At 69.7% G+C, this 27,345-nt stretch overlaps 5 protein-coding genes across 7 annotated transcripts; 1 reads left to right on the forward strand and 4 right to left on the reverse strand.

Moving 5' to 3' along the window:
* Window positions 1-1,412: 1,412 nt before the first annotated feature.
* Window positions 1,413-6,077, reverse strand: LOC127479317 (S-antigen protein-like). Its single transcript, XM_051806123.1, has 4 exons — window positions 6,050-6,077; window positions 5,419-5,554; window positions 4,596-4,691; window positions 1,413-4,388 (listed from the first exon to the last, which is right to left on the reverse strand). The coding sequence occupies exons 1-4, from the start codon at window positions 6,056-6,058 to the stop codon at window positions 2,185-2,187; spliced, it is 2,445 nt and encodes an 814-aa protein (XP_051662083.1). The 5' UTR covers window positions 6,059-6,077; the 3' UTR covers window positions 1,413-2,184.
* Window positions 6,078-7,951: 1,874 nt separating this feature from the next.
* LOC127479316 (zinc finger protein 271-like) lies at window positions 7,952-14,615 on the reverse strand. 3 transcript variants are annotated; one of them, XM_051806122.1, is made up of 6 exons: window positions 14,433-14,615; window positions 13,261-13,464; window positions 12,254-12,527; window positions 11,768-11,881; window positions 10,361-11,017; window positions 7,952-9,510 (listed from the first exon to the last, which is right to left on the reverse strand). In XM_051806122.1, the coding sequence occupies exons 2-6, from the start codon at window positions 13,282-13,284 to the stop codon at window positions 8,084-8,086; spliced, it is 2,496 nt and encodes an 831-aa protein (XP_051662082.1). In that variant the 5' UTR covers window positions 13,285-13,464; window positions 14,433-14,615; the 3' UTR covers window positions 7,952-8,083. The 3 variants fall into 3 exon arrangements, with proteins under 3 accessions (XP_051662082.1, XP_051662081.1, XP_051662080.1); XM_051806121.1 differs by having other exon boundaries at window positions 8,492-9,400; window positions 9,511-11,017; window positions 12,254-12,362; XM_051806120.1 differs by lacking the exon at window positions 14,433-14,615 and having other exon boundaries at window positions 8,492-9,400; window positions 9,511-11,017; window positions 13,261-13,470.
* Window positions 14,616-16,175: 1,560 nt separating this feature from the next.
* Window positions 16,176-19,268, forward strand: RARRES2 (retinoic acid receptor responder 2). Its single transcript, XM_051806181.1, has 5 exons — window positions 16,176-16,434; window positions 17,842-17,943; window positions 18,411-18,515; window positions 18,597-18,710; window positions 19,123-19,268. The coding sequence occupies exons 1-4, from the start codon at window positions 16,261-16,263 to the stop codon at window positions 18,708-18,710; spliced, it is 495 nt and encodes a 164-aa protein (XP_051662141.1). The 5' UTR covers window positions 16,176-16,260; the 3' UTR covers window positions 19,123-19,268.
* A 1,652-nt stretch (window positions 19,269-20,920) lies between these two features.
* Window positions 20,921-23,238, reverse strand: LRRC61 (leucine rich repeat containing 61). Its single transcript, XM_051806175.1, has 2 exons — window positions 23,185-23,238; window positions 20,921-21,819 (listed from the first exon to the last, which is right to left on the reverse strand). Exons 1-2 carry the CDS (start codon window positions 23,230-23,232, stop codon window positions 20,947-20,949), a joined length of 921 nt encoding a protein of 306 aa, XP_051662135.1. The 5' UTR covers window positions 23,233-23,238; the 3' UTR covers window positions 20,921-20,946.
* A 143-nt stretch (window positions 23,239-23,381) lies between these two features.
* On the reverse strand, window positions 23,382-27,345 carry LOC127479324 (zinc finger protein 467-like). The gene is made up of 5 exons (XM_051806134.1): window positions 27,276-27,345; window positions 26,618-26,732; window positions 26,444-26,503; window positions 26,255-26,335; window positions 23,382-25,936 (listed from the first exon to the last, which is right to left on the reverse strand). Exons 2-5 carry the CDS (start codon window positions 26,649-26,651, stop codon window positions 24,240-24,242), a joined length of 1,872 nt encoding a protein of 623 aa, XP_051662094.1. The 5' UTR covers window positions 26,652-26,732; window positions 27,276-27,345; the 3' UTR covers window positions 23,382-24,239.

Genomic DNA, 27,345 nt, shown 5'->3' on the forward strand with positions numbered 1-27,345 from the left:
GGCAGGGAGGTGACAGGGAGGTGACAGGGTGACATTCCCAGCGCTGGGCTGGGAGTGCTGGGAACAGCCTCGGGTGGCACAGGGGGGTGGGCTGCAGGTGGGATTTTGGGAATATTTTGGGAATATTCCTCCTGAAAAGGGTTGTCCAGCCCTGGGAGGCTCAGCAGCCCTGGGGATGTGGCACCTGGGGACACGGTCAGTGGTGGCACTTGGGGACACGGTCAGTGGTGGCACTTGGGGACACGGTCAGTGGTGGTCTCTGGGCCAGGCAGACTCGGGGGAGTGTCCTGCAGTTTTCCCACCTCAGCACTTCCCCGATTCCGTGGTGTCCCAGTTTCCCCAGTGCATTCCCATCCTCCTTCCCGGCTCCGGGGGCAGATGGAGGGGGGGGGTCTGTCCCCGTTCCTGTGGGAATGTCACCATCTGTCCTGCTGCTCGTGACATCCAGCTCGGGGACACTCCCAGTGCTCCCAGTGCAGAGCAGCCGCCGGCTTACTGGGAGGGGAGGGAATTCCCATACTGGGAATCACTGCAGGGCTGGGCCGTGTGAACTGGGCCGTACTGGGCTGTGCTGGGGCTGGTCTGTGTGAACTGGGCTGTACTGGGCTGTACTGGGCTGTGCTGGGGCTGGTCTGTGTGAACTGGGCTGTACTGGGCTGTACTGGGCTGTGCTGGGGCTGGTCTGTGTGAACTGGGCTGTACTGGGCTGTACTGGGGCTGGTTTGTGTGAACTGGGCTGTACTGGGCCATACTGGGGCTGGTCTGTGTGAAATTGGGCCATACTGGGGCTGGTCTGTATGTACTGGGCTGTACTGGGGCTGGCCTGTGTAAACTGGGCCATACTGGGCTGTACTGGGGCTGCCCTGTATGTACTGGGCTGTACTGGGGCTGCCCCATATGTACTGGGCTGTACTGGGGCTGGTCCATGTGAACTAGGCCATACTGGGCCATACTGGGGCTGGTCTGTATGTACTGGGCTGTACTGGGGCTGCCCCATATGTACTGGGCTGTACTGGGGGTGGCTGTGGGGCTGCAGGTGCCCCCCCAGTCCGTGGGTGCCCCCCCAGGTGCCCCCAAACCACCCCCTGAGCCTCATTTGCATTTTTTACTCGTTTCTACATTAACCTCCCAATTTTGGGGGGTTATTTATTGGGGGGGGGCACTGGGGGCACACGTGGTGGCTCCCACTGTCACAGCACCCCCAGGACTGGGGGGCTCCGTCCCAGTAGGTGCTGGTGGGTCCGGAGGGAGCGGGAGGGACACGAGGAGAAGAATTAGAATAAGGAGGAGAACAGCTGGAATAACCTAAATAGAATTTAATAACATAGAAAAATAGAAAAGAATAAATAAACGACAATAATCAGAATAAACAGACATAAAGAGACTCCTGGCTTTAAACACAGACCTGGGGCAGGGCACTGGTGGGACTGGGAGGACTGGGAAGTGCCCTGGAGGGACATTCCGAGGTCTGGAGGCACTTCAGTGCCCAAAGGGAACATGGAGACACGTCCCAGGGGGATTTTCCGAGGTCTTGAAGAAGTGGGAAGCACCCTGGAGAGACATTTCAGAGTCTGAAGGTACTTCAAGGCCTGAAGGGAACATGGAGACACATCCCAGAGGGATTTCCCAAAGTCTGAAGATACTTCAGACTCCAAAGGGAACATGGAGACACATCCCAGAGGGATTTCCCAAAGTTTGAAGATATATCAAGGTCCAGACACACCTTGATGTATCTTGATCTATCCCTCTGGGATGTGTCTCCGTGTCCAAAGGGACGCAGAGACACATCCCAGGGGGTTCCTGAGGTCCAAAGGGACGCAGAGACACATCCCAGGGGGTTCCTGAGGCCCAAAGGGACACAGAGACACATCCCAGGGGGTTCCTGAGGCCCAAAGGGACACAGAGACACATCCCAGGGGGTTCCTGAGGTCCAAAGGGACACAGAGACACATCCCAGGGGGTTCCTGAGGTCCAAAGGGACACAGAGACACATCCCAGGGGGTTCCTGAGGCCCAAAGGGACACGGAGACACATCCCAGGGGGTTCCTGAGGCCCAAAGGGACACGGAGAAGCCCCCCAGGTGGTTTCAGGGGTCCCCAGGTGCTCACAGTTCCGGGGTGCCCGGGATGGGCCGTGGCACTGGCATCACCTTCATGGGAGCACCGGGACAATCCCATCCTGTGGCTACTGCTGGTCACCCCCTGGGTCAGCCCCCGCCCCGAGGGGGTTCCCATCCCTGAGGGTATCCTTGTCTCTGAGGAGGTCCCCGTTCCCAAGGGGGTCCCTGACCCCACAGGCATCACCAACCCCAAGGGGGTCCTTGTCCCCCTGGCGATCCCTGTCCCCACGGGTGACCTGGTCCCCAAGGGAGTCCCTCTCTCTGTGGGTGTCCCCGTCCCCCTGGGGGTCCCTGTTCCCATCCCTGGGGGTCTCCCTCTCCCCCCGGGGGTCCCTGTTCCCATCCCTGGGGGTCTCCCTCTCCCCCCGGGGGTCCCTGTTCCCATCCCTGGGGGTCTCCCTCTCCCCCCGGGGATCCCTGCTCCCATCCCTGGGGGTCTCCCTCTCCCCCTGGGGGTCCCTGTTCCCATCCCCATGGGGTTCCCTCTCCCCAAAGGGGTCCCCGTTCTCCTCCCTGTGGGGGTCCTTCTCCCCCTGGGGGTCCCTGTTCCCATCCCCCTGGGGGTCCCTGTTCCCATCCCCGTGGAGCTCCCTCTCCCCAGAGGGGTCCCTGTTCCCATTCCTGGCGGGGTCCTTGTTCCCATCCCTGTGGGGCTCCCTCTCCTCGCAGGGGTCCCTGTTCTCCTCCCTAGGGGAGTCCCTCTTCCCATCCCCGTGAGAGTCCCTTTCCCCATCCCCGTGGGGGTCCCTCTCCCTCTGGGGGTCCACGTTCCCATTCCTGGAGGGGTCCCTGTTCTCATCCCCACGGGGGTCTCTCTCCCCCTGGGGGTCCCTGTTCCCATCTCCGGGGGGGTCCCTCTCCCCCTGGGGATCCATGTTCCCATCCCCGGGGGAAACCCTCTCCCTCTGGGGGTCTCCGTTCCCATCCCTGTGGGGGTCCTTCTCCCCAGAAGGGTCCCTGTTCCCATCCCTGAGAGAGTCCCTCTCCCCCTGGGGGTCCCTGTTCCCATCCTCGGGGTGGTCTCTGTTCCCATCCCTGTGGGGGTTCCTCTCCCCCTGGGGGTCCCTGTTCCCCTGGGGGTCCCTGTTCCCATCTCCGTGGGGGTCCCTCTCTCCCTGGGGGTCCCTGTTCCCCTGTGCTTGGGGGTCCCTCTCTCCCTGGGGGTCCCTGTTCCCCTGTGCTCGGGGGTCCCACTCCCCCTGGGGGTCCTTGTTCCCCTGTGCTCGGGGGTCCCTCTCCCCCTGGGGGTCCCTCTCTCCCTGGGGGTCCCTGTTCCCCTGTGCTCGGGGGTCCCTGTTCCCCTGGGGGTCCCTGTTGCCCTGGGGGTCCCTCTCTCCCTGGGGGTCCCTCTCTCCCTGGGGGTCCCTGTTCCCCTGGGGGTCCCTGTTCCCCTGTGCTCGGGGGTCCCTCTCTCCCTGGGGGTCCCTCTCCCCCTGGGGGTCCCTGTTCCCCTGGGGGTCCCTGCTCCCCTGGGGGTCCCTGCTCCCCCGTGCTCGGGGGTCGCGGCAGCGGCGGCGCAGCCGTCGGTGTGTGCTCAGGTTGGCCTGCGAGGCGAAGGCGCGGCCGCAGCGGGCGCAGGGGAAGGGCCGGTGCCCGGCGTGTGCCCGGCGGTGCAGCCGGAGGTGCCCGCGGCTGCGGAAGGTGCGGCCGCACTCGGGGCAGGGGTGGGCGCGCTCGGGGGGCGGGTGGGCCCGCATGTGCAGCTCCAGGCTCTCCCGCCAGGCGAAGCCGCGCCCGCAGCGCCCGCACACGAAGGGACGGTCCTCGCACGGCCCCGCCGCGCCCGTGGGGCGCTGGGGGCACTGGGGACACTGGGGACACTGGGGACACTGGTGGCGCTGGGGACACTGGGGACACTGGGGGCACTGGGGGCACTGGGGGCACTGGGGGCACTGGTGGCAGGCGGGCCGCCCCCGGCGCGAGCCGCGGTGCCGCAGCAGGTCCCCGCGCAGGCAGAAGGCGCGGCCGCACTCGGGGCAGCCGTGCCGGGCCCGGTTCCCCCCGCGCAGCCTCTTGTGCGTGAGGAGGTTGCGGCGGTGCCGGAAGGCTTTGCCGCAGGTCCCGCACACGAACGGCGGGCCCGGGGCGGGGGGCTCGGCCCCGCAGCTCAGCCCCAGCCCGTCACACGGGGGCGGCCCCGGCTCCTCCCGAGGGGGGGCCCCGGACCAGCCCCCCGGGGTGGTGTCGCTCCAGCCGGAGCGGGGGGCACTGAACCCCAATTCCCAGTGCCCCCCGTCATCATCCTCACTGGCAGAACCGTCCTGGGCAACTGCTGGGAAAAGGGTGTCACCACAGGGGGTCCCAGACCCACCGTCGGCCCCCCACCCACCCCCGTGACACCCGGGGGGCTGGAGGGACTCCCACCCAGTCCAGGGGAGTGTCAGACAGGGGCTCTGGCCCCGGCCAGCCCCTCACGGCACAGTGACAGCCCAGGGCGACCCCAAGGATGTCCCCAAGGATGTCCCCAGTCACTCACCGGTGCTGGAGGCGTCAGAGGTTCTGCTGTCCCCCCCAGCACAGGGGACCTCCCCGGGCGACTCCTCCTTCATGGCAGCGAACTTGGACACGGAGCCTGTGCAGGAAAGAGACCCCTCAGTGCCCCCCAAAATGCCCGGTGAGTGTCACTGGGGGACTGTCACCGCCACCAGGCCGGGGGGCTGCCCTGGGAGCTGTGGGGGCTGTGGGGGCTGCCCTGGGGGCTGTGGGGGCTGTGGGGGCTGCCCTGGGGGCTGTGGGGGCTGTGGGGGCTGCCCTGGGAGCTGTGGGGGCTGTGGGGGCTGCCCTGGGAGCTGTGGGGGCTGTGGGGGCTGCCCTGGGGGCTGTGGGGGCTGTGGGAGCTGTGGGGGCTGTGGGGCCAGGGCACAGCGCATGGGGGGCTGTGGGGCAGCAGGGCCGGGGTGTCTGTCTGGTGCCTTTATTCCTCACAGCCGCGGATGCACTCGCGGCCCTGTTCCCATCGAGAGATGGCAGGTCGGCTCTGCCAGGGGGCTGGGGATGCAGACCCCTGGCTCAGCCTCCAGATCCCTGACCAAGCCCCCAGACCCCAGCTGAGCCTCTGAACCCCTGGCTGAGCCCCTGGGCCCCCCGCTCAGCCTCCAGACCCCCAGCCAAGCCCTGGACTCCTGCCGAGCCCCCGGACCCCTGGCTGAGGCTGTGGACCCTCACCTCAGCCTCTGCCCCCGGCCGAGCCTCCGGACCCCCGGTTCAGCCTCCGGCCATGCCCCCGGCCCTGTGACCCCCCCATCTCCATGCCCCCAGCCCTGTGACACCCCCAGCCCGGTGCCCCCCCGGCCCCTCACCCAGACTGGCCACCAGGTCGTAGTTGTCAGCCATGACCTCTCGGTACAGTGCCCGCTGCCAGGGCAGGAGCTCTGCCCACTCCTCGGGGGAGAAGTAAATGGCCACCTCTTCGAACGACGCGTCGGGGGGCACCCCCTGGGGGGACAGCGGGGGGCTCAGGGGAGCCGGCAGCACCGAGCCCTCGCTGGGCACCCCTCGCTGGGCACCCCAGGACTGCAGCACCTCCCGGGACCCAAAGGGTCCTGTCCTGGGGCTGCTCCGGCCCCCACAGTCAGCACAGGGGGCCCGGGGGGACTGCCAGGGCTGTGGGGAACCCCGGGAGGAGTGGGGACCCCCGGGGCTCCCTGGGGCTGTGGGGACCCCCCGGAGGAGCTGTGGGGATACCCTGGGCCGTGGGGACCCCTGGGCCGTGGGGACCCCCGGGTGCCGCCCCCCGGTCTCTGCGAGCCCGCCTCCCCCCTCCCGTTACCCGCGCCCGGAGGCGCCGGGACCGCCCCGCCCTGTCCGGCCCCACTGACCCCCCCGCGGGGACCCCCGGAGCCCCCCAATCCCGGGACCGGCCCCTCCGCAGGGACAGCGGGACCCCCGGGGACCCCCCGAGCCCTCCCGGCGCTCCCGGCCCCCCCTCACCCTCTGCATGTCCGGGCGGGGCCCGATGGCGGCGGCGGAAGGGGCCGGGCTGGGGGCGGCACCGGGAGGGGGGGCACCGGGAGGGGTGTGGGGTACCGGGAGCGGGGGGCACCGGCAGCGGGGGGCACCGGCAGCGGGGGGCACCGGGAGGGGTGTGGGGCACCGGGAGGGGTGTGGGGTACCGCACCCACGGGCCGGGGATCCCCGCGTGGTTTGGGGGGCTCTGCCCGGGCGATGGCGGCCGCGATCGCCCACCCCGGCAGCATCGGCCACCCCCCGAGCGGGGCTGCTCGGGGACACCCCCCTGCTCTCCAAGACCACCTTCCACCCCCCCAAATCCCGAGAAACCAGCCCGGCTACTCCGGGCGTCTGGGAGCCCCCACACCGGAGGGTCCCACACTGGAGGGTCCCACACCAGGGCAGGAACAACCAAAGCCCCCCCGGGTCCTGCCCCTGCAGCCCCTGTGCCCGATCCCCCCAGAACCCACCCGGGGGGACTCCAAGTGCCCCCAGCCGGGACAGGGGGGGGTCTGTGTCCCAGCGTGTCCCCTCAGCGACAGCCCTCAGTGTGAGACCCCCGGTCCGTCCCCAGGAGCTCGGGGGGTTCAGTGCCACCCCAGCGGATGTGACGGTGACCCCGGGGTGGGCTGGGTGGCCGCGCTGGTCCTGAGCTCCCACCTGGTGTCCAGGGGAGGTTTGGTGGCCACCGGGCGCGCTGGAGGGTCCCGGCACTGTCACTGTCCCGGTGGCCCCTTGTCACAGTGACGGTCCGGGGGCTGCAGCTGGCACAGCCTTTGCCGGGACTCAGGCTGGGACTGAGGCTCTAGGGAGACCCCCGTGTCCCCCCATTCCTGGACAGAGCACCCAGAGCTGCTGGAGCCATCAGAAGCTTTTATTTTAAATAACCTCAAAAAATAGAATTGCAGAGAGCAGAGCTGGGGGAAGAAGAGGGCTGGGGCGGGACCCCCTGCCCGGCTGGGGCTCCAGTGGTGGCTGCCCCGTGTCGGTCCCCTCAGAAGATCCTATTCCCTTTGGGATGAAGCAATGGCAGATCCCGGTGCCCATGGCCAAAGCTCTGCCCGAGGCTGCAGCCCCCTGGCCACTGGCTCTGTCACACCAGGGGGGACACAGAGATGCCAAGCAGAGCCCAACAAGCATCCCATGCCCCCCATGCCCCTGGAAGCCCCCCCAGCCCCCACCAATATCAAGTCCCAAAGCACAGTTATCCAGAGCAAGCAGAAGCACAAGCTGCCCCCCCGCCCCCCCCGGACCAGAGGCATCTCCGGGTCCCTTCTGGAAGCAGAGCTGACCCTTTCCAGGCCATTTTCCTGGCTGTTTTCCCAGTGCTCTCCCAGCTCCTCTCTGTGGAGCTGGACTGGGGATCCCAGGTCATCCAACAGGAGAAAAGGCCTCAAGACTCCTGCAGTGGCAGGGCTTGGCTCTTCCATCCCAACCATGTCCTTGTGGAATGCCATCCAGTCTGGAACAGCCTGGAAGGTTCTGGAAGCAGCTGGAGCCCTCTCGCCCCATGGCTGCCTCAAGTGGATGCAACTTTTAAGCCACTGGATCCAGCTCTTCCCAGTCTGTGTGGCTGAGCCAACATGGCAGATCCAGGTCCAGTGGCACCCCCTCCAGTCCTTTGGTGTCTTCCCAAGCCAGAAATGGGCCATGGCCCAGTCTGGCTCTGGTTTGCCCCATCCAATCCCCCCAAGGCTCCTCCAAGTCCCAGCGTCACGTCCAGCCAGGGATCACCCTGGCTCTGACCCCTCGGCTCCGACCCCTCGGCTCTGTCCTCGTCAGGGTCCGGCGTGGGCGAGTGTGGGAGCTGAGCCCTTGCCTGTGGAGGTCCTGGTGGGGGTCCCAGTGCAGGGGGGTCCCAGACAGCCAGGGCAGGTCCCAGTGCAGGTCCTGCTGTGGGTCACAGGCGGCCTGGACAGGTCCCAGTGAGGGTCCCAGTGCGGGGGCAGGGGTGGGGGTCCTGGCAGGGGCCCCAGCGTGCATCCTGGTGCACGTCGCCGTGAGGGTCCCGGGGGGTTACAGACAGCCGGGACACGGGGCCGGTTTTTCCTCGATGTGCTCCTGCTCCGGCGCTCCCGGCGTTCCCGGCATTCCCGGCACGCGCTTCTCCTCGAAGGCCCGCGCGCAGCCCCCGGCCTTGGCCCAGAGCTGCCCCCGGGGGGGCTCGGGGGGGCGGGGGGCCAGGCAGGCGGCACAGCAGCACGGGGGGGGCAGCCCCGGCGCCCTGGGGCCCGGACCCTCCCCCGGGCACTTGCACGGGGGCACCGGGGGGGCTCCGGGGCCCGGGGGGTGCTCGTCCTGCATGAGCTGCAGGAGGATGTCGGCGGCGCCCGAGGGGCTGTCGGGCCGGGCCGGGGGGGCCCCGCGGGAGCAGGGGGGCAGCAGCAGGGCCGGGGGCTCGGGGCCCTTGCCCAGCGGGTCCCCGGCGGAGCAGGCGGGCGCGAGGCCGGCGCCGTGGGTGCGGCGGTGCCGCAGCAGATGGGCCTTCTGGCTGAAGCCCTTGCCGCAGTCGGCGCAGCGGAAGGGGCGCTCCCCCGTGTGCGTGCGCAGGTGCACGGCCAGGTTCACCTTCTGCCGGAACCGCTTCCCGCACTCGGCACACGCGTGCGGCCGCTCGGCGCAGCCGTGGGGACACTCGGGGCACGGCTGGGGCTGCTCGGCGCAGGGCAGCGGCTGCTCGCAGGGGTGGGCGCGCTCGGCGCAGGCGTGGGGGCACTCGCCGCAGGCGCGGGGCTGCTCCACGCAGGCGTGAGGGTGCTCGGCGCAGCCGTGGGGCTGCTTGGTGCAGGCGTGGGGCCGCTCGGCGCAGGCGTGGGGACACCCGGCACAGGGGTGCAGCTGCTCGGCACAGCCGTGGGGCCGCTCGCAGACGTGGGGCCGCTCGCAGACGTGGGGCCGCTCGCAGGCGTGGGGCTGCTCGCCGCAGGGCCGGGGCTGCTCGAGGCAGGGGTGCAGCCGCTTGGCGCAGGGGCACTTGGCGCAGGCGTGCAGCTGCTCGGCACAGGCGCGGTGCTGCTCCGGGCAGGGGTGGTGGTGCTCGGCGCAGGCCCGGCGCTGCTCGGGGCAGGAGTGGGGCCGCCCGCGCGGGTTCGCCGGCGGCCCCCCGTGCTCGCCGCAGGCCTCCCCGCAGGGCCCGCAGGGGAAGGGGGCCCCGGCGGGGTCGGCGGTGCCGGGGGCCGTGCCGGGGGGCCCCGCGTGCACCCGCTGGTGCACCCGCAGGGACAGTTTGCTCTTGAAGCGCTTGGGGCACTCGAGGCAGGTGAAGGGCTGGCGGCCCAGGTGGGTCTTCTGGTGGGCCAGCAGGTTGGGCTTCTGCGCGAAGCGCTTCCCGCACTGGGCGCAGGCGAAGGGCCGCTCGCCCGTGTGCACCCGGTAGTGCGTCACCAGGTTGCCCTTCTGGTTGAAGCGGCGGCCGCAGACGCCGCAGGTGAAGGGGCGCTCACCTGTGTGGATGCGCTGGTGTGTGGCCAGGTTGGTTTTGAGGCTGAAGCGCTTCCCGCAGGTGTCGCAGCGGAAGGGGCCGCGCCCGCCGGCGCCGTGCCCGTGCCGCAGCAGCCGCTCGCACTGCGCCAGGCTGCGCCCGCACTCGGGGCACGGCCAGGGCCGGGCCTCGCCCGCCCGTGCCGGGGGGGACCCGGGGGGCAGCTCCGCGCCGGGACTGGGCTCGGGGGGGGCCCCGGGGCACGGCTTGTGCCCCGCGTGGCTCTTCTGGTGGGCGACGAGGGCGAGCCAGAGCCCGAAGCTGTTCCCGCACTGGTTGCAGATGAAGGGCTTCTCGGGGGGGGCCGTGGCGTCCCCCAGCCCCGGCTGTGCCCCCGGGGGCCCCAGGAGGGGGGGGGCCGGGGGAGAAGTTTGGGGGCGCCTCGGGGGGCCGCAGCAGGGGCACCTTGGGGCAGAAGCCGTCGCCGCAGTGGGCGCAGGGGAAGGGGGGCTCACCCGGGGGCGGGGGGGGGAAGCCCTTCTCTTCGCAGGGGAACAGCTCGGCGCCCTCGGGGGCCTTCGGGGCGGGCGGGAGCGGGGCGAAGGGGGGGTCCTGCGGGGCGGGCGCGGGGGGCAGCAGGGCGGGCGCGGCCCCGAAGGGCGCGGCGGGGGCCGGGCCGCGCGCGAGGCAGCGGCGCTGGCGGGGGACGTGCGTCTTCTGGTGGGCCTTGAGGGACACCTTGTCCTTGAAGCACTTGTGGCACTGGGCGCAGGGGAAGGGGCGCAGGTCGGTGTGGGTGCTCTGGTGCGTGACCAGGTTGGTTTTCTGGGTGAAGCGCTTCCCGCACTGGGCGCAGGCGAAGGGCCGCTCACCTGTGTGCACCCGGTAGTGCGTCACCAGGTTGGTTTTCTGGTTGAAGCTGCGGCCGCACAGGAAGCAGGAGAAGGGCCGCTCGCCCGTGTGGATGCGCCGGTGCGTGATCAGGTTGGGCTTCTGCCGGAAGCTCTTCCCGCACTCGGGGCACACGAAGGGCGTGTCCTCGGCGCAGCCCCGCGCCGGCCGCGCCCGCGCCTTGCCCTCGTCGGGGTGGGCGCCGTGGATGCGCTGGTGGGCCAGCAGGTTGGCCTTCTGCGAGAAGCTCTTGCCGCACTGGGCGCAGGGGAAGGGCCGCTCGCCCGTGTGCACCCGCCGGTGCGTGAGCAGGTTGGGCCGCTGGCTGAAGCTCTTCCCGCAGTCCCCGCACCGGAACGGCTTCTCCCCGGTGTGGATCCGCTCGTGCGTCACCAGGCTCTGCTTCTGCCGGAAGCCCTTCCCGCACTGGCCGCAGCGGAAGGGGCCGGGGACGCCCCCCTGGGCCCCCCAGCAGCCAGCACGGGGGGCCGGGGGGTCCCGGGGGGGCTCGGGGCCACGCTGCCCGCCGGGGAACCAGCGGCCGGAGCTGCTGCCGGCGGCCGGGAACAGCTCCAGGGAGCCGGCGCCGATCCCGGGCTTCTCCTCGGGCTCCACCTTGCTCACCCGCCCGGGCTCCACTGCACCGGAGACAGCCCGGAGTCAGCCCGGCCCTCGGGGAATTCCAGGCTGTCCCGAGTGGGAAGGCCCTGGATCCAGCCCCCCTGCTCCATGTGGGACCCCCAGCATGGAATCACCGTGGTCTGTGGCCCCCCAAACAGCCTCCAAACCCCCCTCGAAGCTCCCAGTTTGTGACACCTCGAAGTGCCCCCAAAAACCCACTGCACTCCCCAGCCTGTGACACCCCCCCAACCTCCTGCACCCCTCACCCACAGTGGTGCTGGGCCGGTGCCAGCAAAAAACTGCCAGTACCTGGCCCAGACTGGTCAAAACTGACCCTAAATTACCATAAACTGGCACAACCTGGTTCGGAATGGCCCAGGATGACAAAAACTGGCCCAAACCCGCCCAAACCAGCCCAGAATGGCCAAAACTGGTTGAGAATGGACATAAACTGGTCCAAAACGGCAAAAACTGGTCCACAAAACTGGCCAAAACTGGCCTAGAATGGCCATAAATTGGTCATAAATGGCTGCAAACGGGCCCAGAATGGCCACCAAATGGCTCCAAAATGGCTGAAAACTGGCCCAAAATGGACATAAACCAGCCCCACACCGGCTCCAAACTGACCCAGAACAGTCCCAAACTGCCTTACACTGGCTCAGAACGGCCCCAAAGCGTCTCTGAAGGTCCCAAATGTCCTCACACGGTGCCAGCCCGTCCCTTCCCCCCAGTCCCAGGCTCCCCCATTCCCGAGGATCCAGACTCACCGGCGCAGGGGCTGCCCAGGGCCTTGGAGTCCTCCGGGCCCGTCCGCGCGGCTCCGAACGGCTCCTCCGGCGGCTTCATCCCAAACAACCCCACCGGCTTGAAGAACCGGTACCCTGGGGGGACACGGCTGTCACTGGGGAGCCGGGGTTGGGGACCGGGGGACACGGCTGTCACCCAGAGAGCCGGGAGCAGGGGTGGGGCTGCCACTGGGAGAACCGGGAAGGTGGGACTGAGCCGCTCCTGGGAGAACTGGGCTCTGGGAACGGGGGATGGAGCCGCTCCTGGAGAACCAGGTTCCAGGTGGGGTGGGATGGAGCCATTCCTGGGCTCTGGTTTCTTCCCGCAGCCTCTCCCACTCCCGGGAATCCCCCGGAACACTTTCATCGGCCCAGTTCAAAGCTCCCACAAAAATGCACCGAGCTCTGAGCGGAGAATTCCCCACCCCCGTCCCACAGGGTCCCCCGCCCGTGCCCCCCACCACCCACCTGTGCAGGGATCCGACGGGATCTCGGCGCCGACAGCATCCAGCTGGGATCCGGGCCGTGGCGCCGGGCTCAGCCGGGAATACGGGAGCAGATCCAGGGCGTGGGCGGGCTGGGGAGGGGGCAGCAGCTCAGCGGCATTTGGGGGCCATTTGGGGCCTCTTTGTGTCAGTTTGGGACACTTCCCTAGGCAGGGATCATCCCCTTGTTCCTGCATCCCAAATCCCAGGGCCAGGCCCCTCGCTCCAGGATGGAGCCCACGGCACTGGAGCATGTCCTGCCCGGGTAACAGGGATGTCACCCCACTCTCCCACGTCCCCTCGGGGGGTCCCAGCTCCGGGTGGGCTCATTCCCACAGGAAATCCCAGCACTGGGACCCACTGGAATTTCCCTCAGTGTAGGGAAGCTGCGGCCCCGTGCCTGTGACCCCATCAGAGCAAGCAGGGCTTGGCAGAGCCCCCAGAGCTGAGGGATGAGCCCCCACAGACCCCTGTTCCCCAAACCAGATCCCTGTTCCCCAAACCAGATCCCTGCCCCCCCAACCAGATCCCTGCTCCCCCAGCAGATTCCTGTTCCCCCATCCCGACCCCTGCCCCTAAACCTGGTTCCTGTCCCTCCAAACCAGATTCCTGCCCCCTGAGCTGGGGGCTGACCCCCCCTCCTCCCTGAGCCCCCCCCCGGGATCCGCACTGGGGGAGGAACCTTCCCTGAGGAGCCGATCCTGCTTTTCCAGGGACACCGAAACCCCCAAGCCCTGACCCCCCCGTGTCCCCCGGGATTCCTCTCATGTTCCCAACCCCAGAGCCTGGTGGAGGGCAGAGCCGGAGGGGGCCCCGCGCTCCGGGACTTCCCAAAGCGCCGATTTCCCGGAAAAACTCTCGGGGGGTTCCAGGGGTTGAGAAAAAAAAAGCACGGGAGGAGTCCCGGGCCCGGGAATCCCCCACAGCGTCCCCCCCAAAAGTCCCGGGGTGGCGGAGCAGCGGGGGATCCCGCCGGGAATCCCCCCGTACCTGGGGCGCTCCCCCCGCGGACATCGCTCCCCCGGGGCCCCTTCCCGGCCCCTTCCCGCTTCCTTCCCGGGCTCTTCCTCAGCCTCTTCCCGGGCTCTTCCTCAGCCTCTTCCCGGGCTCTTTCGCAGCCCCTTCCCGGCCTCTTCCCGTCCTTTTCCTGGCCTCCTTCCGCCACCGACTCGCTCAAATGGCCGCAGCGGGGTCCTGGGAGAGCGGGAGAGCGGGAATGTGAGTGGGGATGGGGACAGGATGGGAGCGGGAGCGGGAGCCGGGCCCGAGGAGCTCGGCAGCCCCGGAGCGGGCTCGGCCTCCCCCCGCCCCTCCTCCTCCTCCTCCTCCTCCTCCTCCTCCTCCTCCCCCCGGAATTTGGGGCGCGGAAGGGCCGAGCGGGGCCGGATCCGACTGCGAGCCGAGAGAGCTCGGGAGAGCTGGGAGTTGTAGTTCGGGATGGGATGGGACGGAGGGGATGGGAGACTGCGGGAGCGGCGGCCGGGAATGGCCCCGGGGCCGGGAATGGCCCCGGAGCAGGGAATGACCCCAGCACGGCAACGGCTTATCCAGCCGGGAACAGCCCCCGAGTCAGGAATTGCCCCGGGAGCGGGAACAGCCCCGGTACGGCATCTCCTGGACAACCGGGAATAGCCCAGGAGCTGGGAATGGCCCCGATGCAGCCTCGTCCTGCCAGGAATGGCCCCGGGAGCTGGGAATGGCCCCGGCACAGCCTCGTCTGGGCAGGCAGGAATAGCCCCGGGACAGCCCGGCCTTGTCCAGCCGGGAATAGCCCCAGGGAATATGGAATAGCCGGAAATATGGAATCACTCGTTAACCGAGAACAGCCCCTGGAGCCGGGAGCAGATCCAGCCCCGATCCCGGGCTCGGGGGGTTCGGGATGGCCCCCCCAGCACCAGCGCTCCCGGATCCCCCCCAGCAGCTCCTGCGGGAGCCTCGAACCCGCCGCTGCCCCGCGTGTCCCCCCGAGACCCCCAAACACCCCCAAAAACACGCCCCGACCCCCTCTGAGACCCCAAACACCCCCGGCACCCCCGAGACCGCCCTGAGACCCCCAAAACCACCCCCTGACACACCGAACCCCCCCGACCCCCCCCAAGCCCCCCGTTCGTGTCCCCGGGGTCACGTGACCCCCCCCCGAGCCCCCTCCCAGGGAAACTCACGGGCGGCCGCTGTCCCGCGACGCGATGACGTCACGCGTCCGATGACGTTAACGCGTCCATGATGTCATCTAGAAAAGACACGCCCACCGCGTGGCCGCGCCCGGCCGGGGGCGGGGCCTGGGGCAGCGCCCCCTGTCGGCATCACCGGGCTGCGACGGGATGGGAGGGGCCGGAGAGACCCCGCCCCCCAGTGTCACCCAGTGCCCCCCAGTGTCACGCCCAGTGTCACCCCCAGTGCCCCCAGTGCCCCCCAGTGCCCCCCGGTGACCACCAGTGCCCCCCAGTGTCACCCCCAGTGCCCCCGGTGCCCCCAGTGCCCCCCAGTGTCACCCCCAGTGCCCCCCAGTGCCCCCCAGTGCCCCCCAGTGTCACCCCCAGTGCCCCCCAGTGCCCCCAGTGCCCCCCAGTGTCACCCCCAGTGCCCCCGGTGCCCCCAGTGCCCCCCAGTGTCACCCCCAGTGCCCCCGGTGCCCCCAGTGCCCCCCAGTGTCACCCCCAGTGCCCCCCAGTGCCCCCCAGTGCCCCCAGTGCCCCCCAGTGTCACCCTCAGTGCTCCTCCAGTGCCCCCCGTGCCCCCCAGTGTCACCCCCAGTGCCCCCCAGTGTCACCCCCAGTGCCCCCCAGTGCCCCTCCAGTGGCCCCCCAGTAATTCCAGTGTTCTGCTGGTGCCCACCTGGTGCCCCCATTGTCCCCCGTTGTCCCCCAGTGACTCCTCTGTGCCTCCCTGTCCCCCCCCGGTGTCTCCCCACGACTCCTCAGCCCCCCCAGTGCCCCCCGCTCCCCCCGGTGCCCACCCTGTGTCCCTCCGTGTCCCCCCTGTCCCTTCCCCTCACCCCTTCAGCCTCTCCATGTCCTCCCAGTGTTCCCCGGTCCCCTCTGTGTCCCCCACCTCGACACCCCCCATCTCTCCCGGTGCCCCCCCATCTCCTGGCGTTCATCATCCCCCCGCTCCTGCTCCCAGGAGGGGACATCCAGGACAAGGACACTTGGGACGGGGGCAGGAGCCATTCCCGAGGGGCTGGAGCCCATTCCCGGAGGCAGGAGGTTGTTCCCAGGGACATGACACCATTCCCAGTGGCCAGGAGTCTGTTCCTGGGGGCAGGATGTCATTCCCAGCAGGATGTGATGACATTCCCGGGGGGCAGAAGGTTGTTCCCAGAGGCAGGAGCCCATTCCCAGTGGGCTGGTGCCCGTTCCTGGTGTTCAGGAGCCCGTTCCTGGGGGCAGGAGACATTCCCAGAGGCACAGTATCATTCCCAGTGGGACATGAATCCATTCCCGGGGGGCAGGAGCCTGTTCCCAGGGGTGGAGCCCATTTCCCGGGGCAGGAGTTTGTTCCCGGGGGCAGGATGCCATTCCCAGTGGGACACGAAGCTATTTCTGGGGCACAGGAGGTTGCTCCCGGGGGCGGGATGCCATTCCCAGTGGGACATGAAGCCATTCCAGAGGGCTGGAGTTGGTTCCCGGGATGTCATTCCCAGCATGACGCCATTCCCGGGAGCTGGAGGTTGTTCCCGGGGTGCCGAAGCCCATTCCCGGGGCTGCAGGAGTTTGTTCCTGGGGAGCAGGAGCCGCTCCCGAGGGCAGGAGCCCTTTCCCGAGGGCAGGAGCCCATTCCCGAGGGCAGGAGCCCTTTCCCGAGGGCAGGCCGTGATTCCCGCGGGCCCCGCCGCCATTCCCGGGGTCTCTCCCCCATCCCATTCCAGCCCCTCCTCCCGGTCACTCGCGGGGCCGTCCCGGGGGCGGATTTGGGGGCAGATCCCAGGAAATCGGCTCATGCCAGCCCGACGCCAGCGGCCGGCGGCTCGGTGAGGCCATTCCCGGCGGGATGAGGCTCCCGGTGTCCCTGTGGCTGCCGCTGGCCCTGGCGGTGGCCGCGGTGGCCGCGGGGCAGTCCCCGCTCCAGCGGCGCGTGGTCCGGGACGTGCTGGAATATTTCCACGGGCGCAGCAACGTGCATTTCCTCTTCAGGGAGAGGGAGCTGGACGGGCTCGTCGAGAGGGTGAGCGGCGGGACCCAGCGGGACCGGGAGCGGGGCTGGGATGGCCACGGGAACGGGGAGGGGGCCAGGGGGGGGGGTCGAGTGTCCCAGAGGGAGTGGGGAGGGGGACGGAGTGTCCAGGAGGGAGCAGGCGGCTGGGGGGTCATGGAATGGGGGAGCAGGGATTGGAATTAGGATCTGGGGCTCAGGGTGGCCACAGGAACAGGGAGAGGGTTGGGGAGGCAGTTGGGATGTCCTGGAAGGAACGGGGAGAGGGTTGGGGACACAGTTGTGATGTCCTGGAAGGAATGGGGAGAGGGTTGGGGACACAGTTGGGATGTCCTGGAAGGAACAGGGAGAGGGTTGGGGACACAGTTGGGATGTCCTGGAAGGAACAGGGAGAGGGTTGGGGACACAGTTGGGATGTCCTGGAAGGAATGGGGAGAGGGTTGGGGAGGCAGTTGGGATGTCCTGGAAGGAATGGGGAGAGGATTGGGGAGGCAGTTGGGATGTCCTGGAAGGAATGGGGAGAGGATTGGGGAGGCAGTTGGGATGTCCTGGAAGGAATGGGGAGAGGGTTGGGCATCCCAGAGGGAATGGGGAGGTATTTGGGGTGTCCCGGATGGAGCAGTCGGTGGAGAGGATCATCGAGCAGGTGAGTAACAGCATTCAGGATCCGGGATCCAGGGTTTGGGATGGCCACAGGAACAGGGAGGGTGGTGGTGTGCCCCAGAGGGAGCAGGTGGTGGAGAGGATCACTGAGGGGCTGAGCAATGGGATTCGAGATTGGGATCCGGGATTAAGGATCCAGGATGGCCGTGGGAATGGGAGGGTGTTGGGGTGTCCCAGAGGGAATGGGGAAGGGGTTGGAGTGTCCCCAAGGGAGTGGGAGGTGGATGGGGATGAGCACCAGGATTTCAGGGTTCGGGACTGGGATCCAGGATGGCCATGGGAATGACAAGGGGGTCAGGGCAGTGGGGTGGGGTGTCCCAGGAGGAACAGGTGGGCAGTGGGTGCCAGGGTGTCCTGGAGTGCCCGGGATTGGCCCCGCTGGCTGGGCCTGGCTGAGCTCGGTTACTCATTAATGGATCCGGGTCCACCCCGCTGCCCCTGGAGCACCACTCACGTCCAGGAAGAGCCAGGAGCTCTGGGCACCCCCCTTTGGGCCACTCACCCACCTTGGAGTCACCCTGGGGTCATTCCCGGGGCTGGATTTCCCTGGGAGTCTGCAGGATTCAGGGGCCCTTTGGAGTTTGGGGTCCCTCCCAGGGGTTGGGATCTGTGGGGCTCAGGGTCCCTCCTGGCATTTGGGGTCCCTCTGGGGGCTTTGGGTTGCTCCCAGGGTTTGGGATTCCCCCGGGGGCTGGATTTCCTGGGAGGCTGTGGGCTCTGGGGTCCCTGCCACGGCCTCCCCCCGCGTTCCCACAGGAGGATCCCTCGGGGACGTTCGTGCAGCTCCGGCTGGGCCTGGCGCAGACCTCGTGCCGCAAGCGGGGCCCGCAGCGCCAGTGCCGCGTGGTGGAGAACCGGGTGAGGGGCACGGCCTGGGGCGTCCCCCTTCCCTGAGCCACGTCCCAGGGCGCTCCCATCCCTCGGTGCACGGCCCACACCCTGGGGTGTCCCCCCTCCCTTGGGCCACATCCCGCGAGTGTCCCCATCTCCCCTGGGTCACATCCCAGGTGTCCCCCCACCTCCCTTAGGGCACATTCCAAGGTGTCCCCCTCCCTTGGGCAACATTCCCCCTCCCCTGGGACACATCCTGGGGTGTCCCCATTCCTCGAGCCACGTGCTGGAGTGTCCCCCCTCCCTTAGGGCACATCCCAGGGTGTCCCTTCCCTTGGGCCCCATCCTGGGTGTGACACAGTCCCTGGACGTCCCCCGGACCCCCCGTTCCCCCCACCACACTGCTGCGGGTGCCAGGGTGGGACAGAGGGGACAACGGTGGGTGCCAGGGGCTGGGATGCCCCAGGGGGGGTGACATCCCACCGTGTCCCCAGCGGAAGCCGACCTGCCTGGCCTGCTACAAGTTCGACACCGGCGACGTCCCCAAGGTGCTGGACAAGTACCACAACTGCGGCCCCGCCCATCACCTGGCAGCCAAGGTGAGGTGCCCCCTGTCCCCCCAGCGTCCCCCTGTGCCCCCCCGTGCCCCCAGCCGGTGCCAGCCCGTGCTGTGCCCGCAGGAGATCCGGCAGCGGGATGAGGCCGAGTGCCGGGCGGTGGAGGAGGCCGGGAAGGGAGGGGACGCGCTGTACCTGCCCGGAATGTTCGCCTTCTCCCGGGGGCTGCCGGCATAGGTGGGTACGGGGACAGCCCCGGGGACACCCCCAGGGACACCCTGGCACAGGGACATACCCAGGAACCCGCTGGGATGGTGACATGAGAATACCCCTGGAGAACACCCTGGGATGGGGACACGGGGACACCACAGGACAGGAACATGACTGGGAGAACACCCAGGATGGGAACACATCTGAGAACCCCCGGCATGGGGACGTCGGGACACCCCCTGGGACAGGGACACGGGCGGGAGAACTCCCTGGGACGGGGACAGGGGACACACCTGGAGAAATGCCCTGAGGTGGGGACATGGGACACAGACAGAGAACCCCCCAGGCTGGGGACATGGCCGAGAGAACCTCCTGCAATGGGGACACAGGGACATGGGGGTCCCGTCACAGCCCCCCCCTCCCCGTGTCCCCTCTCCAGGCACCACAGCACCGCCGGACGCTGCCATGGGGGTCCCGGACCCCCCGCTTGTCACCCCCCAGCACCGCGTGACCGAGGAGGGTCCCGGGCGTGTCCCCCCCTCCTGCCTGTCCCCGCTCCCCAGTAAACCCAGTGCTGGCTCCGCTGTCCCGGCTCTTATTCCCAGCGGGAACTGGGAGGGAACTGGGCTCCGTGTCACCACCCCCTGTGCCACCCCCGCCCGTTGTCCCCAGGGATGGGGGGACTCAGAGGGCCCGGGCGGAGCAGTGGGTGCAAGGCAGTGCCCCCGAGGCCGCAGGACACAGGGACACCAGAGGGTGGGACGTGTTTACTGCAGTGACACCATGTCCCCTGTCCCGGGGATGTCCCCCAACATCCCCCGGTCCCCACGATGTCCCACAGCCAAGGCCAGGTCCCTGCAGCTCCTCTGTGTCCCCCGGTGATCCTGTGCCAGGCTGGGGTGGCTCTGGGGGTCTCCCAGCCCCGGTTTGGGGACCCCATGGCTCAGAAGGTGCCAGGCTGTGGTGGCTCTAGGTGGTCTCGCAGTCCTGGTGTGGGCTATGGTGGCTCTGGGAGTCTTCCAGTCTCATTTTTGGGGGCCCCATTTTTGGGGGCCCCCAGCTCAGAATCCAAAGGTACCAGACTGGTGGTGGCTCTGGGTGGTCTCGCAGTCCCAGTGTTGGCTGTAGTGGCTCTGAGTGGTCTCCTGGTCCTGGTGTGGTCCGTGGTGGTTCTGGATGCCCCCCCAGCCCTGTTTGGGACCCCCCAGCTCAGAACCCCGAGGTGCCAGGCTGTGGTGCTCTGGATGGTTTCCTGGTGTGGGCTGTGGTGGCTTTGGGGGTCCCCCAGTCCAAAGCTAAAGGCTCTGGGGTCTCCTGACCCGGAGTGGTCTGTGGTGACTCTGGGTGGTCTCGTGGTCCCCATATTGGCTATGGTAGCTCTGGGTGCCCCCCCACCCCCATTTGGAGCCCCTCAGCCCCATTTTGGGACCTCCCCAGCCCCGTTTCAGGCCCCCTCAGCTCAGAACTCAAGGGCTCTGGGCTGTGCTGTCTCTGGGTGTCCCCCAGCCCCATCTGGAGCCCCCCTAACCCCATTTAAAGTCCCCCAGCCCCGTTTGGAGCTCCCAGCCCCATTTTGGGAGTCCCTCGGCTCAAAACTCGAAGGCTCTGGGCTGTGGTGGCTCTGGTGGTCTCATGGGCTCAGTGCTCGTTGTGGCATCTCAGGGTGCCCCCCAGCCCCATTTGGAGTTCTTCTGGCCCCTTTTGGACCCCCCAGCCCCATTTGGACCCCACAGCCCCTTTTCGTGCCCCCTGACCCCGATTTTGGGAGCCCCTCAGCCCTGTCTCAGGCCCCCCCAGCTCAGAACTTGCCCTGGCTGTGGCACCTGGGATGGTCTGAGTCCCGGTGCTGGCTGTGTTGTCTCTGGGTGCCCCCTGGCCCCGTCTGGCGCCCTCCCAGCCCCATTTTGGGACCCCCCCAGCCCCATTTGGAAGCCCCCAACCCTACATGGAGTCCCCCAGCTCAGAACTCGAGGGCTCCTGGCTGCAGTGTCCCTGGTGGTCTCCCAGTCCTGGTGTTGGCTGTGGTGTCTCTGGGTGCCCCCCAGCCCCCTTTGGAGCCCCCCAGCCCCATTTGGAGCCCCCCAGCCCCATTTGGAGCCCCCCCAGCCCCCTTTGGAGCCCCCCCAGCCCCATTTGGAGCCCCCCCGGCCCCATTCGGAGCCCCCCCAGCCCCATTTGGAGCCCCCCGGCCCCATTCGGAGCCCCCCCAGCCCCATTTGGAGCCCCCCTGGCCCAATTCGGAGCCCCCCCGGCCCCCCGCAGCTCAGAAGCCGTAGTTGCCGGCGTGCCGGCGGCCGAGCGCCCGCTGTGCCTGGGCGATGGAGTCGTCGGCGCGCCGGCCGAGCTCGCGGCACTCCCGCAGGGCCTCCCCGAGCTGCCGCGTGGCCTCCTCCAGCACGGCGCTGCGGCGCGGCGCCCGCGGCTCCCAGAACCCGGCCTGCACCCAGGGCTGGGGGCCCCGGGGGGGCTCGGCCGGCCCCTCGGCCGCGGCCCCGCCGTCCAGCGCGGCGTCCAGCTCGCGGCACAGGCGGAAGAGCTCGCTGCCGCGCCCGGCCACGCGCTGCCCGTCGATGGCCTTGAGGCCGGGCAGCATGGCGGCCAGCGCGGCGCGGTAGGCGGGCGCGGCGCAGAGCGGGTTGCCCAGGCGGGCCAGCGGGTCCCGCAGGCGCAGGCTCTCGAGGTGCCGCAGCCCCTGCAGGCAGCGCAGCTGGCGCAGGCTGCGCAGCCGGTTGCCGGCCAGGTTGAGCTGGCGCAGGCTGCGGCAGCCCCGCAGCGGCTCCACGCTGGCCACGCGGTTGCCGGCCAGGTTGAGCACGGCCAGGGCGCGCAGCGCGGCCAGCGGGGCCAGCGCCGCGATGGCGTTCCCGGACAGGTCCAGCCACTCCAGGTTGGAGCAGTCGGCCAGGCAGCCCAGGCGGGCGATGCCGCGGCCCCGCAGCCGCAGCAGCAGGATGGACTCCAGGGAGAACTCGCCCGTGCAGGCCTTCAGCAGCGCCGGGGTCACGCACACCCCCGAGCCTTCCTCCTCATCCTCCTCCTCCTCCTCCTGCTCCTCCTCGTCCTCAGACGGCTCTGACAGCTCCGGGGCCGGCGCCGGCGCCTCCTCCCCGCGCCCCTCCATCCCCGCGGGGGGGTCCTGGGAGGGGAAAGGGGTTGGGGGTGGCACTGGGGAACTGCCCGGGGGGCTGGGGGTGTCCTGGGGCATGGGGACATGGGGGAGGGTGGGGGGGCACAGGGACACACGTGGGGCACATCTGGGGGATCCTGGAGGCACAGGGACACGTGTGGGGCCCATCTGGGGGATCCTGGGGGTAGAGGGACACACGTGGGGCACATCTGGGGGATCCTGGGGGCACAGGGACACGTGTGGGGCATATATAGGAGATCCTGAGGGCACAGGGACACACATGGGGCACATCTGGGAGATCCTGGGGGCACAAGGACACATGTGGGGCACATCTGGGGGATCCTGGGGGCACAGAGACACAAGTGGGGCACATCTGGGGGATCCTGGGGACATACGTGGGGCACATCTGGGGGATCCTGGGGGCACAAGGACACATGTGGAGCACATCTGGGGGATCCTGGGGGCACAAGGACACGTGTGGGGCACATCTGGGAGATCCTGGGGGCACAGGGACACTTGTGGGGCACATCTGGGGGATCCTGGGGGCACAGGGACACGTGTGGGGCACATCTGGGGGATCCTGGGGGTAGAGGGACACACGTGGGGCACATCTGGGGGATCCTGGGGGCACAGGGACACACGTGGGGCATATATGGGGGGGACCTGGTGCCTCTGGGGTGTCCTGGGGTGTGGGGGACACGTGGGATGTGTGAGTGGGGCACAGGGACATGCGTGGGGCACATCTGGGGGACTCTGGGACATGGGGGGGGATGTATGGAACACAGGGAGGCGGTGGGGCACATCTGGGGGTGTCACCTCCTCCTCCCCAAGCCCCTCCATCCCCGCAGGGTGGTCTGAGGGGGGAGAGGGGTTGCGGGTGGTACTGGGGAACCTCTCAGGGGCGACACGGTGGCCGTGGGGTGGCCTGGGGTGTGGGGACACATGTGGGGCTCATCTCGGTGGGACCCGGGTGCACACGGGCACGTGTGGGGCACATCTTGGGGGGCGGACCTGGAGCGCAGGGACAGGTCCAGAGCCCATGCAGAGCCCCCGGACCCCGGCCTGCCCCCACCCTGGTGCCCCCGAACCGCCCAGAACCCTTCAGAGCCCCTCTCTTCCCTTCCCCCGTGCCCCCAGACCCCCCGAGGCTCCCTGTGTTCCCCCCATCAGTGCCCTCGTTATGCCCCCCAAAGCCCACCCCTTACCCCGGACCCCCCCCAGACCCTTCCTATTTCCTCCCCTGGTGCCCCCCCTCCCCCTGGCCCTCCCGGTGCCCCCATTGTGCCCCTCTAACCCCCCCGAGGCCCCCATCTCTCTCCGCTCCCCCCGGTGCCCCCAAACCCCCCCAAGCCCCCCCCGCCCCCCCCCACTCACCGCACGGCGGCTCCCGGCGGCCCCCGAGGCCCCGCCCACCGTCGCCATGGAGACCAAGCCCCGCCCACCGCCCAGGCCACACCCTATTGGACGGGTACCCTCCGCTGGCCCCGCCCCCCGCTGGCCCCGCCCACACCCCGGGTGCCTCCTCCCCCTTTATCCCCCCCGACCCCAGACCCCCCCCGGCCCCCGGAATGTTCCATAAAAACGGGTTTATTGACATTTCGGTTCACTCCCGCTGTCCCCGCGGCACAGCCACGGCAGGGACACCGCCCCTTCCCTGGGGGGACCCCCCGTGCCCCCCCTCGGGCCCTCAGCCGGGGTTCGGCCACCCCGGAGCCACCGGAGCCGCGGCGCTCCCGTGCCAGGCCGGAATCCTGTGCGGGTCCCCCCCGATGGGACCCCCGGTGCATCCCGGCACAGCCCGGTGCTCAGGCAAACACCAGGCAAACACCTGGCAAACACCAGGTCCCCAGGCACAGCCCGGCACATCGCGGTGCCCAGGACTCACCGCCGGCAGCGGCTGGAGCCACCGGCACGTCCTGGCACATCCCGGCACATCCCGGTGCTCGGGGTGCGGGGCTGGAAACCGCCGAAGTCCTTGGCACCTCCTGACACATCCCAGTGGAGGGTGCCAAGGATGCAGCACCGGCAGTCACGGGGAACCAGGCACATCCCAGTGCTCAGGTTGCACCACTGGCAGCTACCAGGTCCCTGGCACATCCCAGTGCCAGGACTCAGCACTGGCAGCCCTCAGAGCCCCTGCCATCTCCCAGCACACCCTGGTACTCAGGGTGTGCTGCTGGAAGCCACAGAAGCTCCTGGCACATCCTGGCACATCGCAGTGCCCAGGATTCAGCACTTGGCATCTGCTGGAGACTCTGGCACCTCCTGGTACCGAGGACACATCACTGGCAGCCGTAAGGACCCCTGGCACATCCCAGTGCTCGGGATGCGCTACTGGCAGCCACGGGAACCCCTGGCACCTCCCAGCACATCCCAGTGCTCAGGATGTGGCACCGGCAGCCACCAGGCCCCCCGGCACATCCTGGCACTCAGGGGCAGAGAGTGGGGGGCTCTGGCCAGCCCAGCTGGGGCCCGGCGATGCCGGTGCCGGTCCCTGTGCCCATCCCAGCGCTGGCAGTGGTGCCAGTCCCCGTGCCGGCGGTGCCCGTCCCGGCGCCGGCGCGGCTGTGGGTGCGCTCGTGGCGCTCCAGGTGAGTCTTGCGGGTGAAGCCGCGGCCGCAGCGGGCGCAGTGGTGGGGCCGCAGCCCCGTGTGCACGGCCTCGTGCCGGCCCAGGTTGGTCTTGGAGCTGAAGCGGCGCCCGCAGCGGGCACAGGCGTGGGGGCGGGTGCCCGTGTGCACCAGCAGGTGCCGTGCCAGGTGCGCCTTGCGCCCGAAACCGCGCCCGCACTGCGGGCAGGAGAAGGGGCGCTGGGCGGGGGGCGCCTGCGGGGCGGGCTGGGGGTCCTGGGCGAAGGGGCGCTGGGCGGGGGGCACCTGGGACACGTGGTGGGCGAAGGGGTGCTCAGTGCCGGGCACCTGCGACAGGCGCTGGGGGTCCTGGACAGCGGGCACCTGTGGGGGCTGCAGGAGGTGCTGGGGGTCCCGGGCACTGGGCGCCTGTGGCGGGTACTGGGGGTCCTGGGTGCAGCCACGGCCACACTTGGCACCGGGCACCTGTGGTGGGTGCTGGGGGTCCTGGGCACTGGGTGCCTGCAGTGGGTGCTGGGGGCCCTGGGCGCAGCCGTGGCCGCACTCGGCACAGCCCAGGGGTCGGTTCTCCAGGTGCTGCCACAGGTGTGGCGCCGGGCTCTGCTTCCAGCCGAGGCTCGTCCCGCACTGGGGGCAAGGGAGGGGCTTCTCCTCGGCAGGGCCATGCCCGTCCCCGTCCTCATCCCGGTGCCCGTCCAGGTGTCCGTTCCCGTCCCCCGGGGCCGGCCCCGTGTGCAGCCGCGGGTGCGACGCCGGGCTCTGCTTCCAGGTGAGGCTCGTCTCGCACCCCGGGCAGGGCGGCGGCTTCTCCTCGGGGGGCCCCTCCCCGTGCCCGTGCCCGTGGCGGTGCCCCTGGGCGGGCTCCCCGTGCAGGCGCAGGTGGCGCAGGAGGTGCTGGCGGTGGGCGAAGCGGCGGGCGCAGCGCGGGCAGGGGTGCGGCCGCTCCCCGGTGTGGGTGCGCAGGTGCCGGTCCAGGTGGGTTTTCTTGCGGAAGCGGCGGGCGCAGCGCGGGCAGGGGTAGGGCCGCTCCCCGGTGTGCGTGCGCAGGTGGGAGCGCAGGTGGATGCGCTGGCGGAAGCGGCGCCCGCAGTGGGGGCAGGGGAAGGGGCGCTCGCCCGTGTGCACCCGCAGGTGCCGCGTCAGGTGCGCCTTCTTCCCGAAGGCCTTCCCGCACTGGGAGCAGGAGAAGGGCCGCGGGGCGGGCTGGGGGCGGCGCTCCTGCCCCACGGGGACGGGGCTCATCCCGGGGCACGGCCCCATCCCGGGGCCGATCTCGATCCTGGCGCCGAAGCCGATCCCGATCCCGGAGCCGTCCAGGCGCTGCCCCAGCCCCCAGGCTGGCAGCACCCCGTACCCCAGCTCCTCCGGGCACGGCTCCTCCGCTTTGCAGGCGCCGGCGATTCCCGGCGTCCCGGCGGGATCAGGGGGGATGGCGCCGGGAAGGGGCTGTGGAGCCAGTGGGGCCTCGGCTCCGGCTGCCCAGGCCTCGTCCTCCTCCTCCTCCTCCACCTTCACCTTCCGCACCAGCCAGTGCCCTGCGGGGACACGGCGGGGAGACATGCCAGGGATGGGATGTGCTGGCATGGCCACCAGCACTGGGACATGGCGACTGTCACCCAAGGACCTGGAGCTGCCACTGGCCCACGGACACAGTGACTGTCACCCAAGGACCTGGAGCTGCCACCGGCCCTGGGACATAGTGACCATCAAGGCCAGTGGCACCAGGGACACAGTGACCGCCACCCAAGGAGCCAGCACTGCCCCCAGCCCCAGGACAGGGTGACAGTGACCGTGTGGCCCCAGTGTTCCCAGGGGACCCCCGGCAGTGCCAGTGTCCCAGCCGTGTTCCTCACCTGAGCCGTGGAGCTCCGGGTCTTCCAGACTGTCCCCATCGCCTTCAGGGGTCACCTCCACCTTGGGGACCACCGGCCACACTGGGGGGACAAGGGGCACAGCCAGGTCTCCCCCCTGCTCCAGGGTGGCCCCAAGTATCCTGGACCACCCTGGTGCCCACCTGACACCCCCAGGACCCCCGTGCCCACCTGAGCTGGCACATCCCGGTGCCTCCATCTCCTCCAGCTCCACCTTGGCCACGGCGGGACCTGCGGCGGGTGGGGGTAGCACCGGGTGAGACCCCTAGACCCGAAGTGGGGATCCCCCTGAACCCCCCTCAGGGAGTTGGGATGCCCCAGACGCCCAGGACCCCCAGCACGTACCCAGGGCACAGTGGGGGTCGACGCTGTCCTGCATGGTGGGTCCAGGGCGTTCGAGAAGGGTTTGTGGGGGTCCGGGGGGGTCCCGTGGGGTGCGGGGGTCCGGCGCTCAGCGGGGCTGGGGGTGGGCAAGAGCCGGGGGCTCGCTTGGGGGGCCAGAGCTCCCGGGGAGCCCCCAGCCAAGGGATGGGGATCCGGGGGCGTGCAGGGGGTCCCCGCCAGCCCTGACCCTTCCCAGCGGAGAGGGGAAGTCTCGGGCCCCCCTGCCCCGCGGACACGCCCCGGGGGTTCCCCCCCGGGGGGTTTTCCCGTCCTAGTTCCCCCCAGCAGCTCACAGCCCCCCCCCGCCCCTTCTCCGACCCGCGCGGCCCCCCCGGAACCCCACCCAAGCCACCCCCGCCCCTTCAGTCCCCCCGCCACTGTCCCCCAGCCTCCTCAGGCCCCCTCTGTCCCTCCAAAGCCTTTCTGTCCCCCACTGTCACCCCCACGCCCTTCCCGTCCCCGCCCCCCAATCCTGCACCATCCCCCCGGTCCCCCCCGCCCTTCCTGCACCGACCCCCCGCCGGCTCCGCTCGCGGCCCTGATCCCGACCCCAGTCCCGACCCCGATCCCGACCCCGATCCCGGTCCCAGTGCCGGTCCCGGTCCCGGTCCCCCCGTACCCGTGCCCTCGGGGCACCCCCGGCCCCACCGGCTCCGCCGCCGCCGCCACCGACCCCGCCCCCCGCGGTG

Source organism: Manacus candei, unplaced genomic scaffold, assembly GCF_025592945.1.
Source record: "Manacus candei isolate 608988 ecotype Guabito, Panama unplaced genomic scaffold, ASM2559294v1 h1tg000066l, whole genome shotgun sequence".
Lineage (NCBI taxonomy): Eukaryota > Metazoa > Chordata > Aves > Passeriformes > Pipridae > Manacus > Manacus candei.